This window comes from Lissotriton helveticus, chromosome 1_1 (genome assembly GCF_964261635.1).
Source record: "Lissotriton helveticus chromosome 1_1, aLisHel1.1, whole genome shotgun sequence".
NCBI classification, from domain to species: domain Eukaryota; kingdom Metazoa; phylum Chordata; class Amphibia; order Caudata; family Salamandridae; genus Lissotriton; species Lissotriton helveticus.
Window position 1 is genome coordinate 560,351,616 of NC_136057.1, and position 26,944 is coordinate 560,378,559.

A 26,944-nucleotide genomic window follows, 5' to 3' on the forward strand; every position below is an offset into this window, starting at 1 on the left:
ATAACTCCAGTTATGCCTATTAGATTTTTGCCATTATTGTCTTGTTTTTTAAGTAGAATAAGCTCTATTTGTATAACTAGGTGGTGTATCTTTTTGTGTTGTGTTAGCACTGTTTACAGTTTGATGTGTTGCACAAATACTTAACACATTGCCTCTTAACCCCTTCGATGCGGATGACAAAGCCAGCTCGTCATGGGCGTTACCTGCGCTACGCGGATGACGAGCTGGCTTTGTCACAAACCGCGCGTTTTTCAAAATTCAGCGCACAGCGGGAAAACCCGCTAGCGCGGTAGAGGTTAAGTTAAGCGTTGGCTGCTCTCTGCCAAGCCACCGGGAGGTGAGAACAGGTTAATTTAGGGTGTGCTGTGCAACATCTTTAAAAAAGATTAATAACAATAACTCGCATAGGCAAACCTATTGGCTTTGTCACTGTTTGTTTTCCATTGAAAATCTCCCATAAGCATTTTTCCGGCTGGGAATTCACCCGCTGGTATTCCGTCCTGCGCCTAAAACTGAATTAGAATCACTGTGACAGTTAAACCGATGGGATACGTATTAGGAAAGTACACTAGAGCAAATGTGCAAGTCTTACAAAGCCAGACAGTATTGCTAATGCAGTAATTTACCATTCGTTTGCAAAATACCTCTGTTTTTGTTCCTTGTTCTGATTTTCAGCGTTTGATTGTGATGTAAGCACGGAATAAAATTAATTACATCCTCTTTTTTGTGTAATAGGCGAAGCTAAGCATTTTGTGTGAACAAGATAAAGTAGTGCACGCCCTGGAAGCCAAACTTCAGCTGCTACACAAAGAGAAAGTAGGACAATTACATTTATTACCTTAAATTGGTGTCATTTTATGTGCTTGTATTCGTAGTGCCGATGACTGGATCTGAAAAGAAAATCAACCTAATGACGCAGAACATTAAAACATTAATTCTTTTTGTTATAATAGTACACGCTCGAGCAGGCATTACTATCGGCCAGTCAAGAGCTGGAGCTGAATGCAGATAACCCGGCCGCCGTCCAGAATGTAGTCCTGCAACGAGACGGGTTTCAAAATGGCCTGCTTAGCACGTGTCGAGAAGTGTCCCGAGCCACCGCGGTAAGTAATAGACTCCGCTCAATAAAACCCAACGAGGTGGAAAGTGATTCCTCTTCTTGTTCCTTTTAATTGGACTGTCTGAATGTTCTTCCTCCAGAACGGGAAGCAAATTGCATTCTGTGTAAGCGGTTCGAAAGCCCTTGTGGGGCTGCTGAGAACGGACCATTTTATCACCGTGTACAAGCATAGAAATTTCAAAATGTAAATCTCTTGTACATACCGTAAAGGCGACATTTTGGGTCAGTTCCTGAATAGGTTCTTGCGACCGGATCAGTCATTGCTTAATCAACCTCCCTGAAAGCGGCGTCTTATAGGTTTTCATGAAATATTGTTGCAAATGCAGAGCATGCATTGGCATATTTATCGTGTGCATGTACACATTTAAGGAAATGCACCCTCATTCTTTCCTATTATTATTATTATTATAATTGCATTTATTGAGCGCGCAGCTACCCGGAGGTTTCCCGGCGCTAAAGCAAACAGAAGGTGAGCTAAGTGTGAGGGATTATGGGCATGCAGGTTAAGTATTAAAAAGCCAGGTCTTAATTCCTTTGCGGAATGTCAGGTAACAAATTTCAGATCGCAAGAATTGAGGTAAGGAATTCCATAGGGAGGGTGCCAATAAAGCGAACGAGCGACAGCCCATTTTAGCTCTGTTGACACGGGGGATCTGAAACTTGTTTTGTGTGGAAGATCTCAGCGTGCGGGAGGGAACATATTGCTGCACCAAAGAGGACAGATATTTCGGAGCTTTACCTGACTTGATATGATGCATTATACAGAGGGCTTTGAATTTTACTCGGCTCTCAATTCGCAACCAGTGCAACTTGCGCAGATGGATGGCGGCCGAGGATCTAACAGGTAAGTTACAGATAAGGCGAACTGCCATGTTCTGAACAACCTGATATTTCTTTATTACATCCTTACAGGCGCCCAAAAGTAGAATGTTCCCGTAGTCCATGCGTGAGGTGACAAGGGCCTGGACTACGGTCCTCAGGGTGTCAGCTGGAAGCATCCTCGTGATTTTTCTCAGCCACCTGATGATGGTAGTACAGGTGGCAGAGACTTTTACAACATGTTGCTTCAAAGACAGCTGGTTGTCAAAAAGAACCCCAAGGTTGCGGGCTGTGACTGAAGGGGTGGGTAAGGGGCCCATCTGAGGAGGCCAGTGTTGCGGGCCCCAGAGCGATGTATTTGGACCAAACAGGAGCAGCTCTGTTTTGTCACCATTTAATTTTAATTTATGTCTGTGCATCCAGTTATATATATATGTTTCAGTCCAGACTGCAGAGAAGACGTAGGGAGATGTTTATTAGTGGAAAGTGAGTAGACGATTTGCGTATCGTCTGCGTACGAATAGATTGTGAGGCCTGCTTGCTCTGCCAGGAAAGCAAGGGGTCTCACATAAAGATTGAAAAAAAGAGGACTGAGGATAGACCCCTGGGGAACACCGTGAGGGGAAGAAAAAATAGAAGAAACAGAAGTAGAAGAAAAGACTTGAAAAATGCGATCAGAAAGAAAACTAGCAATCCAGGCCAGGGCAGGGCCATCAATACCCACAGATTTCAAGGTGGACAACAAGATGGAGTGGGAGACGGTGTCAAATGCGGCACTCAGATCAAGCTAAATGAGTGCCACTGTCTCACTACAAAACAGTGCCCTTGAAAGCAAAACAGTTAGGTTATATTCTATTTCTCACCTTTGATCGTGTTTAGGTTTCTCCCTCATACAGGTGAAGTGGTCTTGTTGGCTTATTATGTGCAGGCTTTCAGCCCACCCACTGCTGACCCTTACTCGGCATTGTCATTTGCTGTTTTTTTTATAGCTTTTTTTTCTTGTTCCATTACGTGGTTGTCCCTCCCCTGGATCATAGCCTCTTTAAAATCCTTTGGTTTAGTTGCGTTGTATGCCTCACTGTTAACTGCTTTTTTAAAGTTTTTGCTTAAGAATCCAATTAGAGGGCATGTGTTTTCTGTTTCTCTCGCTGTTTTCCCTTGCCAAATATCCACACCCCTCGCTCTGTTTGCCATCTCACTTGTATTGTAGTGCTCTCTCATGTGTGTCTACCCCTGTCAAACTCCCTTCTCCCACCTCTATATTGCTTTCACTCGTGCTTCTCCCCCATCCCTGTGTTGCTTTCACCCCTGTTTTTTCCCCTTCCATCTGCCCATTCCCTGTTGCATCCACTCCACCTGCTCTTCTATAGCCCCTGCCCCCACCCACACTGTTTTAAAACATTTTTTTATTGATTTGCATTTTTCCCTTTTTTTTTTTTTTTTTTAAAGACTTTTATTTACACATGGTTAAGTACACGGCATAATGCCTACAACCCGGAGGCCGGCAGCGTCTTTGTTAGGGCAGGGGTCGTTTAACACAGCCAGTTACCGACACCCTCACCGGTCCGGTGGCGTTTATGAGGCAGTGTGTGTAAATGCAGTGTACAAGAGGATTATATGATTATTAGCGAGTGTTCTGGGTAAACCCAGGTCTTTACTGTTTTTTATTTTTGAGTAAACAAACCAAAACAATGCATACGCAGGTCACATCAGGCACATGGAGCACGTGTGTTCAAGAACATTATTTCTCTGTCTCAAGTGTGGTATGTCTGGGATGGGGTGGTTCACAAATACCTCCTCTGTACTCGTTCCAGTTGTTCCAGATCTCCCCCCATTTATTGGGGCATCCCCGGGCCACATACACACTCTTCTCATGCAGCATGCAGCAGTCCATGCCACGTTTCCACTCGGTGAGGCGCGTTGGTGTGGCAGCCCCCCAGAGTCTAGCTATGTTGCGTTTAGCCACCATTTGGCCGAGCGTTGCCCAGATCCTGCCCCTTGCCGGTAAATCCGTCGGCTCCCAAATGTTGAGGAGACAGCGCTTCGCCTCTGGGCGTATCTCTACCTCCCACACCTCCTGCATACAGCGGGTCACCCTCACCCAGAATGTTTGCGACCGTGGGCACTCCCACAGCATGTGGAAGAAGGTGCCAACTGCGCCACACCCCTTCCTACACTGGTCATTCTCACTTCTACCCATGCTCTGGAGCCTGGTACACGATATATACACCCGGTGGAGGATTTTGAGTTGAACGAGTCGCAACCGCGACAAAATGGCCACCTCCTTAAGGGAGGCTAACGCGCTCCTCCACTCCTCCTCATCTATTTCCAGGCCGTCTGCCTCCCATCTCCCTTTAAGGCCCAAGAGCAAGTCGGGAAGGTTGTTTATCAACTTCTTATAAGTGAGCGAGATGGCATTTTCTTGTATTAGGCCATCCAACAATCTGTCTTCGAGGGGGGAGGCCTGGGAGGGCACTGTACCCTGCGGGATATTCTGTTGCAGGGCATGACGTATTTGAAGGTACCTGAAGTATTCCGTGTCCGCAAGCTCGTATGTGGTCTGTAGGTAGGAAAAGGATCTGATCCCTCCAGAGTCCCAAAGGTCCCCCACCCGGGAAATGCCGATCAGGTCCCAGTTTCTAAACCCTTTAGAGCGACCTAGGAGGCCGAGTCGTTCAGAGGCCCAAAGCGGGTTGGCCATGGTGAGTGTGTTGTGCCATCCCATGGTCCGTTGGACCCTGTGCCACAGTTGCACCGAGTGAAGTGTGGGCCCCGTCAGAGCGTGCCCGCCCAGTCGTGAGTAAAGCGCCTCTTCATAGTTCCCCCCCCCGGTAGTAGCCACCTATCCATCCCATATCCCGGGTCGTTACCGTCACTATAGGTGCCCTGGTTGATCGCAGAGAGGTGCGCCGCCCAGTAGTACCTACGGATGTCAGGCAAGGCTATACCCCCGTCGTACCAGCCCAGTGTCAATTTCTGCAGCGCTATCCGAGGCGCCCCGGACCACAGGAGGGTTCGCTGAACCGCCTCCACCGCAGTGAAGTAGGTGGGTGGGACAAGGTCTGGGTAGTTCTGTAGGGCGTAGAGAAAGCGTGGCAGTGCCATCATCTTAAATAGCGCCGCCCGGCCCAGCAGCGGCACGGGGAGCTTCCGCCAGGCAGCGGAGTCGCGCTTGAGCCTCTGAAGGGGCGGGAGCAGATTGTGTTCATACATTGCCTCCTTATCCTTGGACATGAAGATGCCCAGGTACGTGAAACCTTCGAGTGCCACCTGTATAGGACAGTTTCGCGGCAGGATTGGGATGTCTCCGTGGAGAACATACAGGTGAGATTTGCTCCAGTTGATGCTGTACCCGGAGTTCCTGCCAAAGTTGGTGAAGATGTCTAGGGCCACTATTAGTGATTTCCTGGGGCAGGAGAGGTAAAGGAGGATGTCGTCCGCGTACAGGGAGATTCTATCCTCCCAGCCATCTGTCCACCGGAGTCCTTTCAGGGAGACATCCTGTCTAATCCAGGTGGCTACAGGCTCCAAAGAGAGGGCAAATAAGAGAGGCGAGAGCGGACATCCCTGGCGGGTCCCCCTTCCCAGTGCGAACGTCTCCGACACCTTGTTGTTCACAACCACCTGTGCCAGCGGTTCCGAGTAAAGGAGTCGAACCCAGGCAATGAAACTGGGTCCGAACCCGAGTTTACGGAGGACCGCCATCATATACGGCCACTCGAGAGTGTCGAAGGCCATGGTGGCATCTAGCGAAACCACCATTGCGTCTTCAGTCAAAGTGTGGCACCTCCCCAGGACCCCGTTGAGGCTACGGTGGTTGAGTGTCGTATTTCGGCGGGGCATGAAGCCCGACTGGTCCAGGTGGACCAAGGTGTGAAGGACCGGCTGGAGTCTGTTCGCCAGGACCTTCCCCAGGATTTTGGGTTCCGCATTTAGCAGGGATATGGGCCTGTATGAGGTACACAAATCCCTGGGTTTGCCTTCTTTGGGAATTGTGACGATCGTCGTGAGCCTTTGGTCCCTGGGCAACGTCCCAACCGACTTGCTTTCGTCAAACATGCGTTTAAGATGAGGGCTAATGCCCTCCGGTTTGAGCTTATAGAGCCCGATCGGGAGACCATTTGGCCCGAGTGCCTTCCCAGGGTGCAGATCCCTGATAGCACGCTCCAGTTCCTCCGTAGTGAGTGGTCCATCTAGGAGGTCGCGTTCCGTATCAGAGAGGGAGGGCATTTTTAGGTCCGCCAATAGGTCAATGGAGTCTTCCTCCGGGCAGTCTGACCCCTTACTGTAAATCATTCAGAAGTGACGGGCGAATTCCGCTACTATATCTTGCGGTTCAGTGAGTAACATGCCTGTCTCCGACCGCAATTCTGCTACTACTCTATTGGCTTGCTGCTTTTTATCGAGCCAGGCGAGGAGCTTGCACGCTTTGTCTCCTTGGTCGTAAATCCTGGCCTCCTTAGAGGCTACTATATTCTTTGCCTTATCAGTTGCCACGTCCCGATATTCAGCCGTATTAAGGGCAAGTCGGTGACGCGTCCCCGTCGTGTCCGCCGAGCGCACGGCCTCTTCCAGTTCAGCTAGGTCAGTCTCCATCGCGACCAGTTGTGCCTCCCTCCCTTTTCGTCTACCCGCAATTGCTGAGAGAGCCTCTCCCCTGAGGACCGTTTTGAATGCCTCCCAGAGCGTGGTCGCCGAGTCCACTGAACCGACGTTGCTAGTAAAGTAGTTATCTATTGAGCTGGCCAGTGTGTTACGTGGGTCTTCGTCACGGAGGTGCCAGGCATTGATTGGTGCCACACACCCCTCTCGCTTGTTGCCCATTGTGAAGTGGGCCATGACCCGTGAATAGTCGGATATGCCCCTCGCCAGGTGGGTCGCTGCATGTACCATGGTATCTTGGTGTAGCGGAGTGAGGATGTAGTCTAGGCGGGAGAAGGAGCGGTGCGGCCCCGAAAAGAATGTCTACTGTTCATCCGTAGGGTGCGCCATACGCCACACATCTGTGAGGCCGAACGTGTCTAGGAAGTCACCCAGCCATCTCTGCCCCTGTGGTGTGTCCTTTGGTGGGTGCCTGTCCAATGTACCGGATACAACTGCATTAAAGTCTCCCCCTATGAATAATCGCCCCTCCGGGAGGGACAGAAGGAGTTTCCCTAGGTCAGTGTATGCCTGAGACTGAAGACCCGGTGGGATGTAGCTCGATACCAAGGTAAGCCCGTGGCCCTCCCATGTGCCCGAGACCGATGCAAACCTACCCTGTGGGTCCGCTGTTGTGTGTCTGATCAGGAGGGGGAGGTTACACCGGAGGAGGATGCCCACCCCCCTTGATCCTGATGTAAAGCCAGAGTGGGCCACCAGAGTGTATCCATATCTATTCAGTGCATGACAGGTGTTGCCCAGCAGGTGAGTTTCTTGGAGCAACACCGCGTCAGGGAGGTGGCGCTTGATGAATTGCAGCACCATTGTTCGCTTAAGCTTGTCCCCCAGCCCGTTCACATTCCAACTTAGTACCTTGAGACTTTTTCCCAGTGTTTAGCCATAACCTTTCCTTACGATCTGAAAAGGACTTGTGTGCCGTGCCTGCCATTGTGATACTCCAGTGCCTGTGCCTCGCAAGTGTGAACAAACAATCACAACAGAATTGGCAAAGTGCCATGACATCCCTCCTTCCCCTTTCCCTCCCCTGCCATCCTCCCACCCTACTTCGGTCTCAATCCACCCCCCCAACTGGCAAACTCCCCCCCCCCTCCCCCCTCCCTGTTCCTCAGCTCCGTAGGTTTGAAACTACCCACATCCCCAATTAGCAGAGTGCCTTTCGCCCCGAACTACCCAGAAAAAGGAACTAGGGGTCTGAGTGACCCGTCCTCCCTCCTGGTGTACCTCCTTCCAGGTGCGTGTGCTTGTCTGGCCCCACCCACCGCCCGAATCCCCCCCCCAACAATAAGGCACGTAGTCTATGCATCAGGTCTACAGGTCGGTGTGACTGGCGTCAGTCCCCTTCATCGTCTCTAAGCGGAGCCCCCACCCCAATATTGTGTGGTCCCCCCAATTTTGTTCCAAAAACCCCCAATGCAGTTTACCACTCACTCACGGAGGGGCCCCTCAGTCTCGCGTCCAGCCGCACCACGTTGAGTGTCCAATCTCGGGCTTGCTGAGCAGGATCTCCAGGAGCGCTGACTCTGTCTGTCCTGTTCCGATCTCCCCGCCATTGATTCCGGAGATCCGCCGCGGGTGTCTCTCCAGTCTCGGCCCTCTGTCCCTTCTCCACCTGCGGGCGACTCTGTCTATCCAGTCTTGCACCTCCTGTGGTGTCGTCAAAAAGAAGGACTTTCCTCGGGAAATTACCTTGAGTTTGGCCGGGAAGAACATCATATACTTGATGCCCCTGTCTCTCAGCGCCGCCTTGACTCCCGCGAAGGATCGCCTCTCTCTCTCTGTACCTGGAGGGTGAAGTCCGGGAAAAACCGTATTGCGGCGTTCTCGTAGTGCAGGTCTCCGGTTTGACTGGCCACCTGTAGAATTGCGTCCCTGTCCCTATAGTTAAGGATCTTAGCAATTATTGTCTGTGGCGGCGCCCCTGGTTTTGGCTTAGGGATGGGTGCCCTATGTGCTCGTTCGACGGTAAATATTTTGGACAGACGCTTGGGCTTGAGGTGATTGAGGATCAGTTCCTCAACAAAGAGTTCGGTGCTGGGCCCCTCGATTTCTTCCGGCATGCAAACCAGGCGTATGTTGCTTCTACGGGCCCTTCCTTCTTGATCCTCCAGCCGGAGCGCCTTCTGTCTGTGCTGGTGAACCAGATCGTCAACCCGCTTTTCCAGCTGTTTCGTAGACGTTCGCAGTTCTACAATGTCCGCCTCGTTCACTTTGGTTTTTTCAGACGTCTTATTGAGGTCCGTGCGTAGGAGGTTGACTTCTATCGATATTTTGTCTATCTTTGTCTCCAGGGTCGCGCCCAGTATGGCCGTCATGATGCTGGTCAGGGATGGTTCTTTCTGGCCCTGTGGGTCACTGGCTGGCACTTCCGTTCGCTGTGCGCCCCTCTGGACCGTATATTTGTCGAGCTTACTGGACTGAGTAGATGTTCCGTGTTTAGGCCGCATCTCTGCCTACTATTATCACAGGGCCCCGTATGAAGCGATCCCGGAGCTCAGGACTAGTCTGCGATTGCTCCCTGTCTGCCCCAGGGCACGGTCTCGGAGAGGCGGGCTCGGCTGGGGCGTTCTGTTCCTCTTTGGCTGCGACTGTAGGATTCCTGTCGTCGTGGAGGTTCCCGGGCACAGTGACTTTTAACCAGCTCCTGCCTAGTGGCGCGGTAATGGCGCTCCCAGTGCGGCTATCCCCCACGAGGCCCACTCGTTCTGGGCGTGCGGTGCCCGTTGCATGAAGCCCAGCAGCACCGTCCCAGGTGGCACTCAGACGTTTATCAGTGTGTGGGGCTGTGACTGGTCACTGGGCTGGAGACTGACCACCAGGGTGTAGGCCGGAGCGCGGGCTGTTTGTTCCCTCCGTGCCCACCGTAGCCTAGCTGGGTCGGGCCCACCTTCTGCGTGGGGGGTCTCCCCAGTACCTCGGCTAAGGCACACTGTCCGTTTGCCCTCCGGTATTATGGCAAGCTTTATGGGCCCCTTGTTGTATGGCGGTCCCCCGCCGAGGCCTCGCACTCTCTTGTAGCCCACCTGATCTTGTTGCAGAATCGTAAGCCGCAAGCCGGGGATTCTCCTGCTGGTGTGGCCGGTGGCCTTCCACTGCCGATGCGGGATCGCCCCAGCCGCCGCCCCTGGGGCCGGCTCTCAGTCTTGGCGCCAAACGTGCCCCCTATGTCAAGGCCGGAAAGGGGAGCACCCGGCCAGGCCTTTGGTTTAATGGCGGTCCTCCGTGGTCTGTGGGGTCACCCCGTGAAGCGCCCAGGCCGCAAGCCAGGGACTCTCCTGGCGGGGTGGCCGGCGGGCGTGCGTTGCCGAGCTGCGCCCACCCCCAGGCCGTCACTTATCAATCCGGCGTTCGGCGCTGGCTCCAATCTCGCCCCCTGTGGCAGTCTAGCAGTCGGAGCGGCAGGGGGGGCTTCCCCTGTCGCCTCGGACCCCCGCCGAGGCGTCACGTTATCCTATGGCTCCCGATGTCGCGCCGTCCCGCACCCAGGCCGCAAGCTGGGGACTTTCCTGAAGGAGTGGCCGGCGGCCGTGCACTGCCGGTCCCGGCCTTCTCTGGGGCCGCCGTACTCAGGCTCGGTGTTCAGCGATGGTGCCTCGTAGCGGGACCAGAATTGGACTGGAGGTTCCGCTACCGCCCGGAGCGCAGAAGCTGTTTACTAAGCTACGCTTCGAGCGGATTTAGGCCGGATTTATGAATGTTGGGGGTTCGGATGGTCGGAGCAGTCGAATCAGGCGGCCATCACTGCCGGCGCCTACCCACGCCCCCATTTTTCCCCTTTTTTGTGGAGGTGAAGGCTGCACGTTCCTGCTGGCCCCTCCCTCTTTAGAAAAAAAACCTCTAACATTAATTCCATTTCCTTTTTTTTTTATTTAATAAAAAAAGGCACCTGTATCAATTTGAGGGGCTTGCATGCATAATGACACCTGTACCTCTAAAATTACATATCTGTATCAGTGCACTTTTTTTTCCATTTGAAGGGGTTGGCAAAGCCAATTGGTCCCAGAGGCAAGACCTATTGGCTTTGGCAGACCTAATTTGTTGAGAACCTTTGTACAAATGGCCCTAATGATTAGCCACTGTGTATTAATTAAAAACATAATTGAATAGGTCTTCATCTCTCACTTGTATGTTTGTAGAATTCAAATGTCCAGCCATGTAAAAACTAGATAGTGGCTTGACAGCACAGCTGTTGGAACACTTGTGTGATTAAAAGTGCTAGAAATGGGATTTCTGGTTGGCCAGGGCATGCGCCTAAGCCAGGCAGAAACCACCACTCTAGTCAGGGCAAGGGAGTTGCACACTGAAAATAACTCCTGCTCACCCCCTTGGTAGCTTGACACGAGCAGCGAGGCTTATCCCAGAGGCAACGTGTAAAGCGTTTGCGCAACACACTCACACTGCAGCGACACACTAGGCACACCACAAAAGAAACTCCACCCAAGGTTATATAAAAAATAGCCTTTGTATTACTCTTAAAACACAATAGAACGCAATCACATATATACACTGTGCCACCTGGCACTAGGTATTACTTTACAAGGGATTATTTAAATTACAGGACCAATCAGGCCACTATCATAACCATTAGCACACACAAGTAGTGAGAAATAAGCACACCCAGTAACTACTGGCAATAGGGCACTTAGGTTAAACTTATTGTAAACACATCATCACCTGTGCACCAGAATAAACACTTAAAGCATACACGTTATTAGGGAAATCCCAGACCATCAGATATGCCTACCACCATAACAGAACATATGGATCCCACTACCTGAGGTGCTGCAGATCAACCCACATCATAACATCACGGCATACCACATCATACCTAAACATCTGCAACAGTATGACACATATTATTGCCACCTCAGAAAGACAGTAAACGTGTCTGCATATTCCAAGTATTGGTTGTACACCCTTACCTGTAGGCTACAGAGCCCCCGACCCACCTTTCACAGGATATGCAGCAATTTTTTAAGGCAGGAAGTGGGGCCCTGGCAGGGCAACAACAATCATGCCCCCAATAATCAGGAGACGTGCAGTTGCCAGCGTTTCCTGTAATAAGGCTAAACTGGCCACTTCTCACTGGGTGCCTCCGTAAACGTAAGGGAGAGGCAGCAATCCCAGCAAGAGACCTCGCTGGGTCCCCCACGCCCTGGTTGCTTCCCTGCAGCTGCTCGCGACCGTGCGGTGCAGCTGCCAATCATGTCGCCAAGCCCCCCCTCCCCACTCTGGCAAGATGGGAGTCCCCCGAGGGCTCTCTGACCCTAGATGCCTCACCCACAGAGCTGCAGGCCTCCTGGAGCGATCTCACTCGCCCAGTCTCGTTGCTCCTTTGTTGTCGCAGGACCGAGGCACAGCCTTCCTCATGACCTCTGCCTTCGTTCCTGCCTGGCTTCGTTCTCGTGAGGCAGCAGTCGCCCGCGAGGCTCCGGCTCTCCTGCCAACCCGCCACAAACAGGCAGACTTTGCCTGACTTCCGGCAGCTTGGTGTCCCGCTTCCCGACCGGGACTGTATGGAAATGCAGGGCAGCTGGCAACAGGCAAGAGGATCCCAGGAAGGCGAGAGAGATGGGAAGAACACCTCTTGCCTCAGCTCCCCCCTCTCCTCCCGGACATACACAAGGCACGAGCTGCGCTGCACGTGCAAGCTCCAAGACTTCCCCTTGCTTTCTGGAGCCCGCCCACAACCAGGCCTGGACTCTGATTTGCTTTCACCTCTCCTGCTGCTCCCTTCACGGCGCGACAGCGCGTGCCTCACTCAGGAGAAGAGTCCCCTTCCTCGGGCTCAGGCAGTACAATTAAAAGCGCTCACCTTGCGCTGCTGTGACATGAGCTCACGCCAGGGCTGTACATAGAAAACTCTTGCAGTGCTCGTAGCCCAGGTCCCGGGCAATGTATAGACTACAGCGCTCAGCCCGGTGCTAAGTCTCCAGAGTCTCACCATGCAGGCCAGCACACAGGGCTTTCCAGCAGAGGGGGAGTTCTCCCAGCTACCCCAGCAGGCAGCAGGTCAGTCCATGTGGGGGTTCCTCCTCGCACACTGCAGTGCAGGCAGTGTCTTAGTCCCCAGCAGGTCCTACGTAAGCACAAAATCCATGGGGTCACAGCACCAATATGTATACCTCATAATGTCTTTGTTCTCCCCCTGGCACAGGGCTCTATGTCCAGTCCAAACCAGTTCTGGTGGGTACTTTCATACATCTTTTCATGTGCACCACCACCCTTATTGTTCGTGTAGGCTCTGGCCCCACACACACCACAGGTGGGGGGCGGATTTAGCATTGTGGAAGGCAGGCACAGTCCTATTCAGGCCCAGGTGCTACTCTTCCCACTACCCCAAATGCAGATTGGCCTATTCAGCATAGTGCTGACTTACCTAACCCCTCTGGAGCCACCGCACCTCCCCAACCCCTGTCACTCCAGAGCCAGACATGCAATACACAACAGACAGGCATAAAGACACATAGCACACAGAACTGGCCACTTCTAAAAGTTAGCATTTCTAAAATAGTGATAATAAAAATGTGAACACCCTTAGGCAGCATTTATTACCACGATTCCAAACATACCAAACTTGACCACACTATTCCTCTTGTGTCCGGAATTCCCTCTGAAACACATATCCGGGAATCCCCAATGCATTCCTATGAAAGGGCAGCCTCACAGTAATGAGAAACTAAAATGGCTGTTTGTCACTACCAGGACAGGCCACACAGTTAAAGCACATATCCTACATTTTACCGAGAGCGCACCCTGCCCATAGAGCTAGCTAGGGCTACCTTAGGTTAACTGATATGTAGTAAAAAGGGAGTCACACTTAATGTGCCAAGTCACAGTGGCGGTAAACTGCGCGCGCAGGGCCTGCAATGGCAGAGGCCTGAGACAGGTTTGAAAGGCTACTTAAATGGGTGGCGCAAGCAGCGCTGCAAGCCCACCAGTAGCATTTAAATTACTGGCCCTGGGTATATGAGATACCACCGTACAAGGGACTGATGGGTAAATTAAAAACGCCAAACAGGTGTAGACCAATCTTACCATTTTACATGCACTTTACACTGGACAGCAAAGGTAAAGTGCCCAGAGTCCTAAAACCACCAACAGCAGGTCAGAAAAAATACCAGGAGGAAGGCAAAAAGTTCAGGGATGACCCTGCAAAAAGGGCCAAGTAAAACAAACCGAAAAAGAGCTTTAAGAGGCACTGCTAAGAGAGGTTTTTTTCTCTCACCACCTGTTTTTCCCCTCACCATTTGTTTTAGCAGATGTATCCTTTTGCTGAAAAAGAGTGCTTGTATTGAACTTCATGCCTTGTGGAAACGGGTTTGCTCATTAGACCGATTTCAACAGAACTGAGTTTGGTATGTGGACAGACCAGTGATCCAGGCCTGTCATTTTTGTTAATAAAAAAAAAACCAGTCAGTAGGCCTGGTATATTTATAGTGAAAAGCAAACGTCAATAGGCATTTTAGGGTGGATTGTTATTACACTATGTTAAAGTATGCAGAGAGTAGTTTGTTACAAGTAATCATACAGATTAGTAAAGGAAGCAAGGGTTAGTACTGTTTATCCCCTCTGACAAAGCCTGGGGGTGGATGATTTATAATGTGATAATCCATATTACACCCTCTTAGGCATGGTTGTATAATTTTTACATGTATTTGCAATTGTAACTTTGACTGTATGCCTAACAGTTGCTTTGTGAGCAAGATTGTATAATTCAGTAGGTTATGGTGACAAGCTAATAATGAAAGCTATATACTAGATAGTTCATTGGGAAAATATATGTTGGATGCCATAAATCGGATCCGTTTATGAAGGAACGTTAACATAATAGCAGTAGACCTTGCTTATTTACTGTGAAATGCATCTGTTAAATCCAATAGGCCTTCAATGGTGGGTTGGTTTTAAACTGTGTTAGTGCCTGTAGACTGGTGTTTGGTTACATCAAAAAGCATAGGCTGATGTAGGAGACAAGGGTTTGGTGTTAATTACCCTTCTGACTGACTAAGGGAGTAGATTTCAATTGTGAGATTCTTTGTTGTGCCCTCTTGGGGAGGAGTTGTACATTGTTTTGCCACCTGCAGTTCTGTACATAATTGTAATGTCATAACTGTATACCACATGGTTGCTTCGTCGGAAAGCTGATGTTTAATATAGCAGGGATTAATTGGTTATGGTGACAAGGCACATTTAATAGTTAGAGGGCTGATTGATTAATTCGTAACAGTTACGTTAGATGCCTAAAATCTGACCTGCTTAATATGAAACATTATGACAAAGGCAATTGACTACTTGTTTATTATTATTTTTTCTTTACAAAATGGTTTTAATATGATGATACAACCTTAAGCATTGGAAAGAATGTCAAATATAATACCGAAATTCACTCATTACATTTGAGCATTACACAGAGTAGTGGCAAAGCATAAACTGTTTCCATACTAAAGGAAGAAAGTATCATACTATGAGAGTGAAGTTTCGTGATGCAGACTACTAAGTGGACTGATTTTGCTAAAAGAGATAGAATAGAGAGGAGGAGAGAGAATAGAAAAATGAAGTAGGCAGATGGAGGGGAAGACTGATCACGGGATAGCGGTTAGGAGGCCAGGAATGGAAAGGGATGGAGAGGACCAACTCTGCTGTAGACCTTCTTGTTTCAGTGGGAAGAGCTGTGTCACAGGGCACGATCTGAACTGTTTTTTACAAAATATGATAAAGGCAATATGCTTGATTAATTTACTATGAATATCTTGCGTTCAAACTAATAGGCCTTTAAGGAAGGATTGTAATTCCATTATCCCAAACACTGTAGACATGCATTTTGTTAAATGTAATCTTACATATTGTCTTAGTTGGTAAGGTTTTTGGTGGTGTTTTCCCTCTTTGACAAACTATTAGAAGAATCTCGCCATACCAACACATTTGGGTATCCCTTAAGTTACTTTACTCCCTTCTGAAATTGAAAGCTTTTGTCTATGCACTATGTTCATAGTGCCTGTCCTATCCGTTGACTTTTTACACTTATCAAGCGCCTGTATTCATACAATGCAGTTATTATAGGGAGCATATTCCTCAGTCATACCTGCAGGCGCTGGCTCTAATGTCTGGGCTATTGTAACCCGATTAATAAACATGGCATTTGGGTCTATTTTTCTATATTACAATTTTGAAATTGAAGTGAATGATTCCTTCCATACATGCATAAACCTAAAACTAAAGGCAGGCTGGAACCAGTGAGTGTGCAAGCAATGCGGAAGGCAAAAGTTAGCGTCTGTGCTTGAGCTGAACTAGTCAGTCAGGGAGTGGGCCTCATTGAAGAGCACGTGCTGGAAGGGGGGACTTAATTGAAAACTGGGTTGGTTGAGCAGAAAACCTGGCACAACTACTCCAGGGATAGTGCATGGAGAATTCCACCAAAATGTTTCTTCCCAGTTCTGTACAAGTTGCAAATTATCTACAGATTGTGTGAAAGCACTAGTACCACTTCTTAATTTGCGAGTTCCGCCCGTCAGAAACTGCTGCCGTGGAATAGCCTTTTCAGAATCTATAATTTAATCAACAATCACTGTTGATGCAACAGATTTTAACACCTTGCTTTCAAAATCTATATTACACTTATATAAGTTTATCGAATATACAGGGACCACCCCAAGCCCAGTATCTTTAATACCATTTCAACCACTGTTCACTGGACACCAACTACTAAAGACTATGTTCATCAAACATTTTCGAGCACCTCTTAAAAGGTATTAGGATTGCATCAAACCAGTAAAAAGTGCAATCTATAAATTCATACAAAAATCGGTTACTAGATTTAGTGTAATCTCCCACATAAACATGTTCGAGATTGTTTTATTTCATCTATCCATTTGCTACCCCTCTGCATTAGGGTTTTGTTTGAAGCTCCAGGAGGGCTGTACCGATAATAAATATATAGGTATGTGTGAGCAGTCCTTGGATTGACAGGTGAAGCAACGTTTCCAAGCCCAGTCTACTTAATCGGACTCATCTGCAGTCCTGGCACCACCACTAGGACCATAGCTCATCCTCATGTCTGGGCAGTACTCATTCTGTCCTGTCCAGTGACTTACACTTCTACTGGCAGTTCATTGCCAGTAGCGAGGGCACCTGTTTGTTCACATACTTGCCATGTTAGCCTGTCATGATATTCGCAGTAATTATTGCGACAAACACTGCAGGGAAGCAGTGTCTCTTTAGTGGGAGACTTTTCCCTGTAAAAATTGATTTCAGTGAGGTTTGTCTCCTACAAAACCTAACTTACAGTGGATTTTCCACCCGCATTGTTTTAACCTTACCAGTTGCGCACAGCCCTACTTCAATTCCCTCCTCCTAAGGGAGACAATGTGGCGTTATGGCTATTGCTGCCGACTTTGGAACTGGGGAACCAGGTTTGAGTCTCAACATCTTGTAATTCTGGGCAATCACTTAATCTCTCTGTGATTAAAAAAAATTATGCGGCCTTGTGTTATGTAGCTGTTGCTCACATAAAGCGCTTCAATACCTTCTGATCGAGTCATAAAGTTGCACAAAAAAAATGTAGGTTTTGCTTCAGACTGTAGATTAACTCTGCAGATCACTAGGTTCTCCATACCTAACCCACAATCTCTATCCCACTTTGCCAAGCTACTATCACAAAGTTCTCACTATTTTAATTGTTTTCCCATGAGACGTGTCACATGTTCCTTAGGAGCTCTTGTTATGCTTTGCTCCCATTCAGTTTCTTTGGACTGGTGAAATCTTTTTTTCCACATTTCTTCAAATCGTTTTTGGTTAGTGCCATCTGTTTTAGAACTTGATTTAGCCCTTACATTCCATATTCTTTGATTGTGCTTTTTAAAAAAAATATATTGGATCCAGTTACCACGCTACCCCCAAATACCAGAACACTCTAAGAGCAAGTCTTGATGTTGGTCCATGCTACTGTGGACAAGGATACTTTGAAGGAATCTTCACTATGCCCCAAGAGGGTCCCTGTTATGTGGCTGTGAGGAAGTGGACTATTAGTTGATTCGGCTGTGAGACCGAACTAAGTCCCAATTCCATACCTGAACCAGTTGGGTCTCAATAATTTCAACGTAAGCAGTACCCTTAATAGCTGTAGCATAGAGCAGACAGTTGTACCTTACGAGAAATTTGTAAAGACTTTACCGTACCAAAACAGTTAAAAAGTAGAAAACACTACGCAATAAAAATACCACTACAATTTATAAAAATAAAGTAAACTTTAATGAACAAATAAACACCAAAACAATGAAAATCTAATGTAGGGAACCAGAAGTTACATTTTTGAAATGTTCAAGTCAAACTAGCATCTAAAAGCGCAAAACACCTATTGGAGTTATCTGGTCCTGCAAGACTGGGCCCAAGTCGAAAATTAAGGCCAGCTGTGAGCTACTGTCGATCAGGTACAGGGACTAGGTTTGTCCTGGTGGAAAGTTTACCTTTTGACTTTAAATATTCACTGGAGAAAAGTCTGTGTTGGTGAGTCTGGCTGAAGGTGGGGTTGACAGTGGCATGGTGAAGCATTGGTGTGAACTTCAGCTCCAATGGGAAACATGGCATGGTCGGTGTTGACGGCGGGATTAGCACAGAATGAACAAAGACGGAACCTGTACCCAGGAAGGTCTCGGCAGTGGTCAAATTCTGTTCGACATCTGCTTTGTGAAGTCCCTCTACATTGGGGCTTAGAAACCCTTCTAGAAGACAAAATCGTTTCATAGGAAAAAAACAGCAAGTTGAATCTTACTGGCGATTCAACTTCTTCTGCTGTGACTTTGTCTCCCACCCCTGTCTCTGTTGGTTCAGTGGAGGAAAAGTTCTATAAAAGTTTCTAAGTGTCCAGTTGTGCAATTTGTATGGGCATAGGATAGCAGTCTAATACCAGTCAAGAGTCAAGGACTTTGTGGGCTCCATGCGGAGGTTAGGATTCTGCCTCCCAGAAGCCACCAGCAGGCTATTGGAAGAAGTAGGCTTCTTGCAGCATTCGTGCCCTGTAGCTGACCAAGAGGTCAACTTACTGGCTCCCTGATGTTCACTCCTTTGACCTAAGTACAAGTAGAAGCAGGTCCAGCCTTTGGGATTTCTCTCCTCAGGTTCCTCTCTCCCATTGGTGTTTAAAAGGCTCCCTTGAGCCAACGAGCTGGCAAGCTCTCCGTGGATGCACCAGTGTGCCTGTTGAGTAGTACTGTGACATGTGAAGACTTGGGCATCATTTCAGCAACCCTAGATGACTTTCTTCTGCTCACCACTATTTCTGCTCTCTACAGATGAAGGGCTAAACCCACAAACGTGCGTCTAGTGATAACAGCACTATCTTCACCAACTTTGATGAAAAACAACAGCAACTTTGAAGTAAGCAAACTGCATTTACTGGAATGCAATAGGGGAACTGTGATGGGATGAGAGGTAGTGTGCTCCCCCTCCTTGTAGTTTTATTAAGTGTAGTAAAGTAAACCGTGCTTTTTATGGCACAGCTAGCCTTGCGATAATAAACAGGTTTGAGCCTTTTTCACAGTAAGGACAAGTAAAAACATTAAATACCTATGTCCTACTATTAAATACTATGCACCCTACCTTAAGGCTGTTAAGGCTTACTTTAGGGGTGACTTACTAGCACTATTTAAAAGGAAAGTGTAGCCCTGACAGAATGGTGACTTTGACGGGTGGAAATAGCAGTTAAACTGCCCTGCTAAGATGCTCTGGCAGGCATACCGAGTACCGTACACTAGTGGCGTATAGATAAGTTAAACGTGCCAATCAGGGGTTTTAACCAATTTGCCAAGTTTCTAGGTATCAGGTCACTGGGGCATGCTTATCAGGGTCCCAGTGCACAGAGCCTGAAAACCAACTGCATCAGTCCAAAACAAATGGAAGTGATCCTTCAACCTCACACTTGATACCCTAGGTGTAACTTACCATTCCCAGTAGCTTTCTCTATCCATTTTGTTTGTAGTTGTTGCTCAGTAAAAACATTTCAACAGTGCTAGACAAACCCACTACAGATTTACCAGTCAAGATTTTGCATATTGGTTCCGATCAAATTGCCACTACTTTAGAGTAGGCCAGGCATATCTTCAAAACCAGCATGCTTAGAAATATAACCAGAAAAGTTTGAGCATCTAGCAAAACGTATCAATACCACTTCATAGCAGGTATAATGTACCATTAACTAGATTGACTGAGGATGCTCTTGAAAGAAATGTAGGACATTAGACTTCAGTATTAAGATAATACCAATCCATGTTTTATTTACCGATAGTAGAACGGCTTTGCTGTTAGTGCTATTCCTGAAGCAGGCATACATAAGATGATACAGCAAGAAAATGATAAATTGTTTCTTATTTTGGGGCTAGAAAACAAGGCACAGATGTGTACGGTGTCAGGAGCATGTTTGCTTTCACCTTTTTTTGAATGGCTTAGAAAAGGATATCAGTGCTGAATGTGACACTCACAGTGAGTTAATGTCTTTGATACAGATTCAGAATTTTGTGATCACAATGTAAGCTGCTATCTCTACTAGCAGGCACAAATGCTTCTTGCAAAGACCACAGCTAAGCAACCATACACAATGGACCAAATGCTGTTGATTGTAAATCTCGCAAGGCAGGAGTTCTTTAGCTATTAAATTAACGCATATCTTTTCAAGGTTCTCTTAACAGAAGAACAACAGGTACTTGAATGTTTTATAAAAGATAGCTTATACCTTTCATGTGTTCTGATGCTACCTCATGTTTCATTTATCTGCTCGACACCTCTTTCCCGACTGTTTTGTGCGTTCTGATTTTAAGTCTGCCCTTAGTTTTGGCTAGGAATTAAACTATACTGATTTGCATTTCACGCCCCCAACTAAATATAGGTTTAACATGAAGAGATGCTCATGCCCGTCATGAAAAAGAGAAAGAAATCACAATATGAATGTTTTGAGTCATCTGTAAAAATGCTCTTCTGTGGGGAAACGGTTTCTCTCGCACTATATTTCCTTGGCCAGCGGCTGTGACCTGCAAACCAACCACAAATCCCTGAGTAGCGTGTTGTGTCTGGAAAGCCTTCCTTTGAATCCTCATTTGGCATTTCTCTATCCTGAGTGGCTTCATTACTTACAGTATTGGCATATTTTCTGGTACTGGCCAACCTGTTCCTGTTCCGTGATCTCTCAGTAGTGGAAGCTAAGGACTATGGCAATGAATTGTATTGTGGTAGTCCAGAAGGCCTGTCCTGGAGTGCGACTAATCTGCAGTTTGAAAAATATTTGAGTGACATATCCAGGCCTAAACGCCACCAATCTCAAAACTAGGCATGGTCGCTACTTCCTATTACTAGCCATTTTTTCTTAGAAGCCTACATAAATGGAACATGTGCTACTTTTCTTGGTCAGCAGGACAGACACAATGAAAATGACTTTACTCCCTAATATATTATACCTGTTCAATACAGCACTGCTTCCACACTCACCTTCACACCTCAAACAGCTACAGCATACCCTCAATACCTTCAAGTCGGCTGAAGGAACCTGAAGTTAGCCTCTGACCGTGTGCTTCCAGGCAGCGCAGTTAAGATTACTAGTCAATATTGCTGCCCAAAAGACTCTTGACTCAGAAAGGCCATTGAACTACCTACATTGGAGCAGTGGAACAGGTAGTTGTACAGAAGGGTCTAATGAGCAGGCAATGCAATACCAAACCAACAGTGATAAAAAGAATTGTCCATATTACCAGCTGGGATACAATAGTACTGAATTTACCCCAAGAGAGCAACAAGAAACCCCTTTAAATGTAAAGCTCCATCAGTTAGGGAGACTCAATGTCCACTGACAGGGGTGGGGGGGGGGTGCGGGGGGATGCTTGGAAAATATAACAAACCCAGACCACTCACTTGAGTAAGCTGTCTCTCATCCATGTTGGCCATCACCCACCCCTGCTATTAGGCCTAATGGCTCCTTTGCCATTTAACTATTCACCCCTGCAGCCTGCCAAACTTTCCAAGACTTGCACGCCCGACGTATAATCACCTGTATATAATTGAGGTATGCAGCTATCTTAAAAGCATCATCAAGATGTATTTGAAGTATAGCCATAATAGATACAAATACCTTGGTTTCATTCTTTTTTTCTTATTAGCTTGTGATTTGATTTAAAGCAGAATTTTATGATTTTCATACCGTTTACACATAGCTAATTTTAAAATGTAACTCTATCTGTAATTTGGTTATTGGTCTGTGCTATGCAATGCTTTACTTTCTAAAACTTGAAACTTAATTAAAAAAAATGAAAAATAGACAGATAAGCAGTGATATTGCGCGGACCACATTATTGCAGGGATGATGTAGCGGATAGCGAGATGGCTTAAGAGCTGATTTTATTACCTCTCACCAGGAAGTAGAGTACCACTAGTGATATAGGAAAGGAAGGTAAAACCAAAAGGTTTACAGCCTATCTGTCACCTTTCAGGCCTCAGGCCTGACTATAAATATCCCGACTATAAGTCAGGTCAAGAGGAGAACTGCTACAGAAGATGGACTGAGCACAAGTTTTTCATGCTTATCTCTTTATTTGGGAGTGGGGTAATCAAAGCATTGAAGACCTCAGTAGAAAATTAGTTCTCATGGAGACTGAGTTCTTCTGATACCTAAAGGTCAAATATTGAGCATCACATCCACCTGTCAGGGAGGGAGCTACACTGGGACATAAAATGAAAAGGCGAGAAGACCAGTATTTGTTTGCAACCAGTACATCAATTGATTGGAGTAGTTTCTTGAAAGCTTCCCTACCGGGGCACCAGGTGCTACAGATGCTGAACAAGAACGAAGATAGACAGAGCTGTAGTTTTGGCAATCCAACTTATCCTTCTTTTATGGGGCAAAAGATGCACTCATTTTAGAAGGACTAGCTGACCCGTGTGTTAGAATTTCTGGCCATGGAGAACATTGTGTTAGACCGTAAGTTAAAATCCTTTGAGATGGACTAGTCTCTATTCCTAAAGTATGAATTCTGAATACAGAGAACGTACCTGTGTATGCTTTGACGTATCTCTCTTTGAATGTAACCCAGTGAGGAGGTGACCATATCTGTTTCAGAGTGTCGCCCCACTGCCTTTAGCAGTGTAAAAAAAGGAAAAATAAAATGATAACTTGCGACATTACTTTACTTGTTCCTGCTGCAGCGTCACAGCAGGACAGATCTGCTCTGCTCTCAGAGCAGGGGGAGGAGTGGTGAACCCTTTATAAGTGTGCATGAATGTTTGACCTGCCCTCACAGGCCAGCCAAACATTCATGCGCACTTTGCATGTGCTCCATGCAGCCTGCATTACAGCCTGCATGGAGAACATGCCCAGGCTCCCATGCCCTGGCTGAGCGCTGAACCACTGCGCTCAGACCAATCACAATGCTGCATTTTGATTGGCTTTTGGGGAGCCCAGGTGCTTCCCTCTAAATGTATCCACAGAAGAAGCCAGGAAGAGGACAGAGGAGAAGCGACAGCGGGATGTAATTAATTTCTTTCTTTTTTTTAACCCTCCTCCAGTTTCTTTTTTTTAAATGTAATAAAGCCCTTTTATTTCTCGGACATGTCTTTTGAACACGCAAAAGTGCTTTTGTGACGCATTACATATCACACATTTCCTATATGGTGTTTGCAATGTAATGTGTAGGTGGTTTGTGAGTACAGTAGTTGTTGCAAATCATTAGTCAGTTACAGGTGGGGAGGTAACTGATTTGCAAGTTTAAAGCGGTCATCATTGACCAGGCTTCCATTTGTCAGTTGTCTAGGCAGCTTCGAGGGGAAGCAGGCCAGGATCTGCTTCCCCGGTGTGTTCTTACTCAATATATAGGTTGCTGCTCATAGTGCTTTCCCACCCAGTTGCATTATTCATTTGCATTTCCCATACGCAAACCAGTTGATGTGCAAATTGCATATCCCTATTATGTGAATTGGACCAGTACTTTTGCACCCTATTTCCCCATTTCCCTATTCTTTTTCCTTTTATCTCTTGCACTTTGTTATTCTACCTTCAGGGCCACCCAGGAAGATAGGTGATACTGATTGTCCTGGTTGTTGTGACAGATGCTTCAAGAAATTGATTGAACATTTAGTTTTTCTGTGTGTGACCTTGCCTACCAAGTTAAAACTGTTGAAGACATGTATGTACAGCTGTGTGTGTGTATATAAATATATCTCAAGAAATAGCTTCAGAATTTCTTTAAAGCAAGAAGGTATCCATGCTGAATACAGATTTCTTGGCCTAGTCTAAAGGATTCTTTATCAGCTCTTGATTTTCTCAATAGCTGCACCATATAACTGAGGCTGACAGCTATGACATTGAGCTGTGGTCTCTTCTATATGGTGCCTTAAGGCTTTCTTGCTGCCAAAGAGTGGCGTGTTATGGCGAGTACAAATCTAATTTACATTTGTTTCCTTGGCATGTGAATTATGTGATGCTACTTGTTTACTCTCTTTACTCTCAACCTGCATGTTTTACTTTGCATTGCAGTGTGTGGGTCATTTTGTTAGTGCTTCCGGTTCATTTTATATTCACATTCTAAATGTCTTGATTTAGAAATGGGTTATGGGATGGAATGGAATGATATTGGTCTAATTTTATATTGACTGCACATGCTTGTGCTATGTGGAAAGTCGGACATACTTTTCTTCCTCTGCTTTAAGCTTCACACACAATGTAATATTAAAAAAAAATAAGGTAGTATTCTAAATAAACATCTCTGCACATCTCTAATGTTGATTTACAGTATTTGATCCATTTACTTAGGAGCTGGAAAGAGCATGGAGAGACTATGACAGACTTGAGTTTGATGTGACAACTGCAAGAAATCATATGCGAGAGGAGCTAGAGAGACTAGGACAAGTTCAGGTATAGTACAATAAAATATTTTGTTGTAACTTATGGTTGTTTAAATCTGTTTCTTCTCAGTTAACACCTTAACCAGATAAATCTAGGCTTACATTAGTTACCTTTTGCTAATCTTATGGAATTAAAAAAAAAATTGTTTTAGTTAGTAATGGAATGATTAGTTGAGGCTTTATTACATGTTGCTTACCCTTATGTAGGAAATTATGTTTAATGCAAGTGTAACATGCCCACATATTCGGATATGACTTATTACCTGCCTCTGGTGATATCCTACTAGCTACCCAACATTTAAGTTGGTATGTGAAAAACTAATTGCATGCAAATATTTAGACCACAACCACCCAGGTGCAGATGCTTCTAAAAAAGGTAGATAACCTGCATGCTTTACTTTTCTTTGTTAGTCGAGGGTTAGTACCAGTCATTTAACATTTGCTTATCAACGTAAAAAACTCCTACCCACCTGTGCAAAAATACAGGTAGTGCTCAGCCAAACCTCCATCTACTGAGGTGCAGAGAGCTCGGGTGTTCATATATTTTCCAACATGTTAGTTTTTATCTGATAGTAGGCTGATCTTCTGGGGAATGAGCCAGCAGACTACATGTTCTGAAAATCCTCTTGCCGTCTGTGGTTTACAAAGACTTCATGCTCATACAACATGCCCTGTTCAACTAGAGAAATTAAAAATATTGCCTTTAGCTACTTCAACCGGACTGTAATGAGCCCAAACATACCATTGCTTATGAATTAAACCAGTCTTTGGAGGCTTCAGCTTTCCCCTGAGCAGAGGTTCGCTTACTGCCTTGTATAGGTTGTCTTGGCAGCTTCTCCCCATGAATTGGTCATGAAAGCCTTATAGAGCTCATTAGATAAGATGTCTGGACCGGCTACTTTCCCTTTCTTACTAAAACTAACTTCTTGCTCCAGTTGAAATTCCTTATCTTCTGTTAATTTGTTTAATGTGTATCCCTCCATCCACTTCCCCACTTTCTTATCTGTGACTTTCAAATTCTTAGAATATAGATCTCTAAAGAAGTTATGGAAGGCCCTCTTGGTGCCATGAGTGGTTGAGAAACTTAACCCTGTCCATTCGACCTTTATTTACTAAATTATATTTCAGACCTGATCCGTTCTAATTTTTTAAGCCAGAAATCTCCCACCACTGTCCCATACTCAAAATGTGCCAACTTGTTTGCCTCCCATCTTGCCCTTACTCTTGTCTCAAATATTAAAGCAAGTTGATCTTTCTTCTTCTGCATTGCCTTCTCCAAAAATCTTTTGATTTTAGATAATTGTTTCTGGGCTAGCAGTTGATTCTTTATCTTACTCAGTTTTTCATCTAATACATCAAATTCTCTTCTACGTTTCTTGTTCTTCTGGGCTGCGATGCTAATTAGCTTCCCCCTCATAAAATCCTTAAAAGCAATCAAGACTATGTTTACGGAAGCTGAGCCCTACATTGATATTTAGGAAATCCTCTGTGTCCGCTCTCAAGCACTAAATAACCTCTTGGTGTAATAATAGGGACCAGTCTAAGGTCAGTATCTTCTATTCTTACCTACTTTCTATTTTAATTTCTAGGAGGACTATTGCATGGTCACATAAGTGTGCAGTTACATGTTTAACCTCATTAATTTCTTCACATATCTTAGTCCACTAATATAAAATCTATTTAAATGAGTGGCCATATTATTTTTTATGGAAGGTGTACCCTCGGTCCTTCCCTGATCTTACCCTCCGTACATTGCACATACCTAATTGATTCATCATGTTTCTTCGAAATGTCTGCAATGTAGGGTATGTTTTGGCCTTACTATTGTTTGATCTGTCAAAGTTATTCATGATGGTATTAAAGTCTCCAGCCACAATGATGGGAGCAGAAAAGGCAAGTCATTTCTGGAAAATCACCTTAAGGGGTTCGATGTCCACCACATTAGGCCCATAGTATCCCACCAAGGTGTATTTTTTGCTATGTAGCTGTAAGCTAGTGATTGCCCATCCTATCTGTATCGCTCGCCACTATTGTGGCATCTAGTTGTTTAATTAGAATTGCTACTCCTTTCACAGGGCAGTTCTGATCTTTACAGCTCATCTGTCTAACCCTCTTCTGTTCGCTAAATACCACCAAACGTTCCTTGTTGGTTAGGTGACTTTTCTGCAGGACCATGAATTGAGCACGTGAGTTCTATTGATACTCAATCAACTTAGCCCGTCGCCTATCCATCGTGAGCCCATTAACATTCTGTGATATATTTCGTACTGTTGCCACCATTATCATCAACCCGGGCTGGATCTCAGGAAAGAGAAGAGATTTCTGAGGACTATTTCTTTTTTCCCCTATGCATCCCACACACCTACACTTCTCCCTCCCTGGAGAACCCTTCCTCCTTGCTTTCTCATGGCCTTTGGAAAAGCCCTTTGAGCAATGGGATTAAAAACAAATGAAGAAAAATGAAGTATATTT

At 46.3% G+C, this 26,944-nt stretch overlaps 1 protein-coding gene across 11 annotated transcripts in view; it reads left to right on the top strand.

Moving 5' to 3' along the window:
* PLEKHA5 (pleckstrin homology domain containing A5) overlaps positions 1-26,944 on the top strand; it is a 1,381,245-nt gene that overhangs the window by 1,145,456 nt on the left and 208,845 nt on the right. For all 11 annotated transcript variants that reach the window (XM_078674042.1, XM_078674045.1, XM_078674034.1 and 8 more), the window contains 3 exons: positions 736-816; positions 954-1,103; positions 24,381-24,482. In XM_078674042.1, the coding sequence (XP_078530168.1) occupies positions 736-816; positions 954-1,103; positions 24,381-24,482 (333 nt within the window). The remainder of the gene's footprint in view (positions 1-735; positions 817-953; positions 1,104-24,380; positions 24,483-26,944) is intronic.